Raw genomic sequence first — 7,778 nt, forward strand, 5'->3', positions numbered from 1 at the left:
CGGCTGCCGGAGGCGCCCCCCGCCGCCTTCACCGCGCCCACGCGCCGCAGCTCCACGTGCGGCGGCGGCGGCGGCAGGGGCTCGCTGCTGCGGCTCCCCGTGTCGGAGGACGAGGACCTGAGGAGGAAGAAGTGGGCAGGGAGGACACAGAAGAACGAGACAGAGGACAGCCAGAGTCCAGCCCAGAGCAAGTGACCCCGAGAGAGGGGCCGAAGACACAGAGAAACCGAGAAAGGGGGAGAGAGAAACTCAGAGACAAAGACCCAAAGAGCCAGGGACACAAACAGGAGTCGGGGGTAGGGGCCAAAATCCAAGATGGTGGGGTGGGAAGAATGGAGGTAAGAGAGATAAGTAATTAGTTAAAAAAGATATAATTCATGGTAGGAAATTCCAAGGCAAACAGAAGGGAGGAAGGGAAATGAATCAAATCCCTGTGCCCATCCGGCCTGGCCCCATGTCCTGGCCCAGCTCTGCCCTCCCTGCTCCTAGATATCACTGTGTTCCACTACCACCCCCCACTTGGCTTGTCTATTTAGGACAGGAACCATTTGCCCACCTTTGTAGGGTCCCTGGCATAGCTCAGTGCTTAACAGGGACAGAGGGCAGGCATGCCACAGAGGTTGGCCACTTACTTGACAGAGGCAGCGCTGGGCCAGCGCCGCCCCAGTTTGGCCAGCTGCTTCCTTGGGGAATTGATCCACAGGCCCACTGGGAGATGGAGTTTCCCAAAGCGGGGGCTTCCGCCCTCCTTTCGTTCACCAGATAGCATGGCCCTAAGGGAAGAGGGTAAGGCCCCAAGTCCTGAAGCCACAGCCATGGGAGGATGGGGAGGACCGGAAGAGAATGAGTTCTGGCCCCTGCATCCCAAGGAGGTTGAGGGGTAAAACAATGAACTCCTAGGTCCCTGGATGGGTCATTGCTGGGCTCTTACCCTGCTTCGGGTCCTGTAGCACCCGGAGGCCCTGGTGCCGTTGGCCTCCGTTAAGTCCCAATCCCTCTGAAAAGGGTTTCCTCTGTCCCAGCTCCCAGCACTGGGTGGGGGACAGGAAAAGGCAAGAGGAAACCCGGCAGGAAGAGCGGGGAGGGGGCGTCCTGTGAGGAGACCAGGCCTGGGGGAGGAGATGGGGCAGGGCTGGCCCTGGCCTATGCCTTGATTCTGGGCCCACCATTCTTGAGCTCCCTACAGAGGGAAGACCCATGTTCCAACTAATCCCCGCTCAGACAGGGGTGCATCCAGGCCAGAAGTCAGGACCAATCCCCAAGAGTAAGTCAGATACTGAGACAACAGGTCAAATCTTTATTGGCTTTCTGATTCCCCCTTTTCCTCTGTTTCCTCAATGACACTCTCGGCAAACTGTGATTCTACCGGTAGGGCCGGCTCCAGCTGGAAAGAGGTCGGCTCCAACTTGGATGACTTGTAATCCGTTGATAAGGACGTGATGTCCAAACTTGAGGCCTTCGATTTCGCTCTAGCTTTCCTAAAGTACAGTGTCCTGGGACAGGACATGGGTGCATAGAACCGCGTTAGCACATGGGTCGAGTGGAGTCACTATTCCCTAAGACCCCCACAAACCTAACCTAGCGCTTTCGTTATACAAGCCTTGTCGTCCTAAGTGAACCCCAAAGGAAGGTGCCCAGTAGCTTCCTGTCCTCGACCAGCTCTGATTGTAGAAAGTCCCGCCCTCCACCCAAGCCCTGCCCCCTCCAGATCGCTCTACTCCTAAGGCCCTGTCCTTTCACTTAAGTCCCATCCATCCAAGCCCTTGTCCACACCCTGCTATTCAATCTCCTCTTCTTAGCCAAGACTACACACCTCTGCCCGAATCCTGCGTCTCCCTTCAAGTCCCACTAGTACCCAGGCCCCCAACTCCTCTAAGCTATGCCCCCCTCCCAAAGCCCCTCTTGTCCCACCCTCTCCCAGTTTCCCAATGGACAGCTCACGAGGCAATGGCGCTGGCCACCAGAACCACGAAGCCAAGGACCAACAATATTAAGAGTCTCTGTTTCAGATTTCTCTCTGGTTTCGGATGATGCATAATTATGGGCTCCGGGTTCTCTGCAGTCACCTGGCCAGGGCCCTCCACCTCCTGGGTTATGATGTTTGTTGCCGGTTTTTCCTCAAATGTCCTTTGAGGCAATACTGACAGAGGAGAGCCAAAGGGCAGTCCTGGCAGCAGCTGGTAAAGGCAAGCCCGACCCATAACCCTAGCCCTCTTTAGAGGCTGGGTGTACCCCAGTAAATCCAATTAAGGTAAGGAAACTCCTCAGGTAGGAAGGAAGCCACATCTCCATCACCAGAAAACACACCCCCTAAGGGAAGCCTCACCCCTTAGGGTAGCCCCTGGATATAAGCAAAGCCTTCCAGGAGGCCAGGCCCATAAGAAATGAGGTCCTAGTGGTGAGGTGACACCTCCAGAGATTCTCCCATCTTGACTGTCACTTTTCCAACACCCCACACTGACCTATGACACGAAAATGGATAATAGTGGCAGGACCCGCATTGATGGTTCCCAGCTCACAGCGGTAGTAGCCGGCATCCTCTGGGCCCACCATCGACTTGGTCAGGTAGGGATCTTTCCCCTTGGACAGCAAGGTCTCAGAATTGTTCCCCCAAACCTAGACCCAAGTTCAAGGGGTCACAGAGGCCTGGGGAACTGGGAGACTGGGGCAGTAGAGGGGTGAGAAGGTCCCAGGGCCTTGGTGCAGGGGAGGCAAGAATCGGGACTATTGATTTCCCTAATCCTGACAGGAGGCATCATAGACGCCCACACTTCCGTGGTGGCGTGGCTAAGACAGGAAAGTCCCTGGTTAGGGCATGGGATCTCTCTGGGATCAGTAGAGGACACCTCAAACAGGCCATGAGGGTCAGGTTCAGGGCAGGGGACTGGCTCACACAAATCTAAAGACTTAGGGTCAAGGGTCACAGGAGCTGGATGTCCCCACCTTGTAAAAACTGTAATCCGTAAGTCCCTCAGAAGCATGATGCCAACTGAGCTGGCAGTCCAGGACCATGTCTTCCAAGCGATGCACCTCTATCCGGCGCTCTATGCAAAAAGAGAGGGCTGCAGCTACTTCTGGGGGAGTACTTCTGCGGCTTCCTCTCTGCTAGTCCCCATCCCTCTCACATGCTGGAGCTGGGTGATGAGCTCACCCCCACAATCCATGGATTTCCGACAAGTGTGGACCTGCTTCTCGCACCTATTACACCAGACCAGAGTCTGCAACATCGTGCCTGAAGGGCGAAGGTTAAAGTTGTATTCTCCCACTAAGAGGTGGGGCTAAAAGGAGAATTTGGCAAGGTCAAGGGCTGGGGCAGTCGCAGGCAACAAGGGTCTAGGTTGTAAAGGCCACCTAACTCTGCCCCCACTGAGAAGCTCAGAAAAGAAAGCAACTAGAACTCCACCCACTACCTAAGAAATCTAAGCTGGAGAGCAAATCCTGGAGGTCCAGGGGTAGCTCAAAAGGAGGAGAGTCACAATCCCCCATCCTGGGGGCGGGGAGGGAGGGGCTCATCGGGCAAGAGAAACTGAGGGTGCAGATTGGACTCACCGCATTGGTTGGGACAATAAACTGCCTCCGAAGGGGGATGGGAGGGAAAGAGAGAAACAAGCAGGTTTGTTGTGGTTTTCAGAACTGAGTCTCACGTACCCCAAGGTGGTCTCAAACGTCATTTTATCTTTTTCCTCCACTCTTCAAATCCCGTGAGTACAGGCTCTTTCAATCTCAACACAGAGCCAAGGCTGCTTCAAATATGGCTATCCACCTGCCTCAGCCTCCCCAGTGCTGGGATTTCAGGCTTTGTTACCAAGCCCCAGAGGATCATATTTCTTTCTAAATTAATGGGAGCGGAAGCTGAAGAGAGGTCTGAGTTTTAGGAGCAGGTTTTCTCTGTAGTTTTGGAGCCTGTCCTGGAACTAGCTCTTATAGACCAGGCTGGCCTGGAACTCACAGAGATATACCTGCCTCTGCTTCCCAAGTGCTGGGATCAAAGGCGTGCGCCACCACTGCCAGACTGGGGGGACGGCTCTTGAGGGCGTGGATGGAGGAGAGGGTTGAGGAAGCTGCTGGCTGGGGGACGGCTCTTGAGGGCGTGGATGGAGGAGAGGGTTGAGGAAGCTGCTGGCTGGGGTCCTGGACTTTCATCTCACCTTCCTTTTGGAAACGGGTAGCAAGAGTGGCGAAGATGTCCTTTTGCAGACGGAGCATCCAAAATAATTCCTTTATAAAGAGCTCTCCTAGGAGGAAGCAGAGCCAGGAAAGGTGCTCCCCAAACTCAGGTGTGAGCATTCCACAGGGTACAGGTACTACAAGTGGCCTGACTCACTGCATAGACGAGGGTGACCTTGAGCACCTGATCTTCTGTCTCACCTTCAAGCTCGCACCAGCGCACCAGTGTACCCAACTTTCCACCTCTCATTGATCTCCCCTCTCTGACTTGTAGTCCTGGCTGGCCTGGAACTGCTGTGTAGACCAGGCTGGCCTCAAACTCAGAGATCCGCCTGCCTCTGCCTCCCCAGCGCTAGGGTTAAAGGTGTGCACCACCAAAGCCACCTCTCTTTCTTTTGCTTGACAGAATTTCAGTGTTGCTCAAGCTATTCTGGAACTCTGGGCTTAAACAATCCTCCTGCTTCAAGCTCCTGAGTTGCTTTGAGTCCAGGGATGCCCACCTGTCTTGGCATACCACACTCTACCCTTCAGGGAAGGGCTGTAAGACGAAGCACCAAGCACAGGGCTGGGCCACTGGGTTAATCCTCATAGCCACTGAGAAAGGGGGAGACGACTATGATCTCCACATTAGGGCTAAGAAAGCTGCTCAGCCCCAGGCTCATGACCACGTGGCTAAGAAATGGTAGAGCCAGAATGGCACTCAAGAAGAGGTTTAATCAGAGGTTCTGCCCTCATCCTCTAGTGCATTTACCTTTTACATCACTGTCCGTGATACGTTTCAGATCCTTCAGAAAACTCCAGGATGCCTGTTCCAGTGTGTCCTCATCTGTGTGTGGAGGGCAGATATAGAACCCCAGAGACCAGCTTTTCTGTCACATTGGCTTGTCACCACATAGAAACTACAATACCCATGAGGCCATTGGGCAAAGAGAGGTCTGGTTAAAGAGGTAGCAGCTCGTTGCCTTCTGGGAGTTGTAGTTTTATCACACAAACTTGCCAGACCCAATATTTTGAGCTATGGAAAGGGACTCCATGATTCTGTATCCCAAGACTTTAACATTTCTCTCTCTCTCTCTCTCTCTCTCTCTCTCTCTCTCTCTCTCTCTCCCTCTCCCTCTCCCTCTCCCTCTCCCTCTCTTCTTTTTTGAGACAGGGTCTCACTATGTAGCTCTGGCTGTCCTGGAACTCACAACTCAAGGAAGTAGACCAGGCTGGCCTTGAGCTCATAGAGATCCACCTGCCTCTGCCTTCCAAGTGCTGGGATGAAGGCGTGAACCATTATGCCTAGTGATTTTCCATTCTTAAACTCAGGGGAGCAACTATGTCAGGACTTCTGGCCCAGCCCTTGCTCTCCCAGGACCCCGAGGTCTGCATCGTGGCCTGCCCGCCTTACCCACGGCCCCCATATAGGTAGCCTGATTCAAAGGCAGGTCCTTGAAGTCGGTCACTGCCTGCTCTACCCTCTTCATTACGTTTTCGTGATGCTCGGGTGCCAGGTGGGTAGGCAGGTAACTCTGCTCCAAAGTCTTTAGCGCAGCCACTACAAACGGGTCACACATGATGCAGGGCCTTGCCGGACACAGGCAGTCCGCCAGAGCCGCCAGCAAAAGTGTAAAACACGGCCCCATGGAGGCCAGGGCACACAGCTCGCCAGTACCGCCAGAGGATCTTCTCACCCCAAAACGAGGGTGGGGGACGCTAAACAGAGGCCAAAATACAGTCTTAGAGGATTACAACGCTCAATGCGATGTTCTGTGGGAAATTCCCAAGTAAAACTGAGATATCATTCAAAAAGACCCAAAGTGTGTGTACTCGGACCCCCACCCCAACCCAGGAGACCTCAGAATTTAGGGTCCTCGTTGCATTCTTGCAAACTATTACACCAGATCCCAAATTCAGCACCATGCCCAAACTCACCCCATTCAAACCTCAAACCCATGGACTCACTTCCCAACTCCCCCAAACACATATAATTCATAATTCTGAACTTGAGAATGGATCAACATCCAGGCGCTCAAGCACTGAAAACCCCGTGACACCGCAAACTAGAGACATTCAATAGTCAAAACCAGACAGACATCAGAAGCCGTCTAATAAATATTAGATGTATAATCTGTCTAATAAATAACTAATTTGGAAACTACCAAACTAGGTCTTTAGAATAAAAAATATTCTAAATCCTTGAAACTAAAGGTCCTTCAGAAACGTCAGCATTCCTCCAAAGCCATCCCCCAGTTTCTGGGGGACCTGCTGAATCTCCCTCAAGACTGAGACCCCTTACTTTCAGGACTCACCCTTCACAGACCCCCCCCCGCCCCCAGTACCTTAAACAACACTCTTTAACAGCGGTTTCCAACTTCGTGCCCTCAAGCGCTAAAGCTTCGCCCAGATACTTTCTCACGACTAAGATTAAGGTTTTTCTTGGAAGACCGGGGAAAAGAATTTAAGGTTTCTCTACTGGCTCCGAGAGTTACCGGTCGCCATCCGTTCACAAAACACTCGGGGCACATCCCACGAGAGGGACCCTAATTCCCTTAGAAATATTTCTTAGGACTCTTTGGCCCCGCCCAGAAGCCTAAGTCTTAAGTTTGATTGGGCTGCAACAAAGCAGGCCCCGCCCGTCCCTCCATGACGTCACAGGGTGGCAGCCCTTTCGTAGAACTTTCCCGGCACCTACGGAATGGAAGTCGCTAACCAGTTCTGGCCTCTTTGCTGGTCTTCCTGGCCCCTAAGTTTCCGGCAGGGCGCCCATTGGCTGACTAGAAATCTTGGCCTCAAGAGAAGATGCGAGAAATGCCAAGTCTTCTAAACTGGGACTACAACTCCCAGAAGGCCCCGGAGAGGCTCTCTTTCCCTATGACTAGTCCCACAGCGTGGGAAACGTGGTTCGATAGTGATACTCTTCTCGCCTCACTGATAAGGAGAGGTCTGGATCCAAACATAGTGACCCACACGTGTGGTCATAGCACTTGGAAGGCTGAAGCAGGAAGTTTGCCACGAATTCCCGGCCAGCCTGGACCACCATAGTGCATTCTAGACCAGCCTGGGCTACAGAGAGCGTCTCAAAATAAAAGTCAAAACACAAGAAAGGTCTTGTGGACAATATCAATGTTTCCAGAGAAAGGTATTGAGGGAAACCGGACCAGCAAGGGTTGTCAGAGTTGAGTAGGTACAGTACATCCATGAGTCATGAATGCCCCGGCAGACAGAAACACACACACACACATTGGGTTGCACACTCATCCATGCAGTGCAGTCAGTTACAAAAACTTCAGATACATGATAGCTGATGCGGCCCTTTAATTCCCAGCTCCCTCTTTCCAGCCTGTCCAGGCTGAGTTGGGAAAAGGTACCCAGAAAAATCCCTGAGAATATGCTTGGATTTAAATGTTATCTGAAGGAACTTCACTGAAAGAAGTATCAAGGACACCTGACGTCTCAGGGAAACGTTCATGCTCCGAGCCCGCACTCCTGCAGGGCCTTAAGCTGGTGCAGGGGTCTGGAACGCCTCAGACCCTCCTCCCTGGACCTTCTCAAAGGGAGATTTAGTGGCTCTGTGAGCCCAAGGGCACACCCTTGTTTTCTTTTCTTTTTTTTTTTTCTTTTCTTTT

The 7,778-nt window shown here is 52.8% G+C and overlaps 2 protein-coding genes across 2 annotated transcripts in view; both read right to left on the reverse strand.

Annotated features, from left to right (window-relative positions):
* Window positions 1–999, reverse strand: part of Rasip1 (Ras interacting protein 1) — a 12,597-nt gene extending 11,598 nt beyond the window's left edge. Inside the window, exons 1-3 of the mRNA XM_013353614.2 lie at window positions 932–999; window positions 633–773; window positions 8–117 (exon numbers count right to left, since the gene is read on the reverse strand). Coding sequence (XP_013209068.1) covers window positions 8–117; window positions 633–769 — 247 coding nt within the window. The 5' untranslated portion in view covers window positions 770–773; window positions 932–999. The remainder of the gene's footprint in view (window positions 1–7; window positions 118–632; window positions 774–931) is intronic.
* A 298-nt stretch (window positions 1,000–1,297) lies between these two features.
* On the reverse strand, window positions 1,298–6,721 carry Izumo1 (izumo sperm-egg fusion 1). The gene is made up of 10 exons (XM_005366784.2): window positions 6,492–6,721; window positions 5,561–5,865; window positions 4,919–4,993; window positions 4,149–4,235; window positions 3,550–3,570; window positions 3,152–3,232; window positions 2,944–3,044; window positions 2,463–2,616; window positions 1,942–2,140; window positions 1,298–1,493 (listed from the first exon to the last, which is right to left on the reverse strand). Exons 2-10 carry the CDS (start codon window positions 5,793–5,795, stop codon window positions 1,298–1,300), a joined length of 1,149 nt encoding a protein of 382 aa, XP_005366841.1. The 5' UTR covers window positions 5,796–5,865; window positions 6,492–6,721.
* Window positions 6,722–7,778: the final 1,057 nt, after the last annotated feature.

This window comes from Microtus ochrogaster, unplaced genomic scaffold, assembly GCF_000317375.1.
Source record: "Microtus ochrogaster isolate Prairie Vole_2 unplaced genomic scaffold, MicOch1.0 UNK14, whole genome shotgun sequence".
Taxonomy (NCBI): domain Eukaryota; kingdom Metazoa; phylum Chordata; class Mammalia; order Rodentia; family Cricetidae; genus Microtus; species Microtus ochrogaster.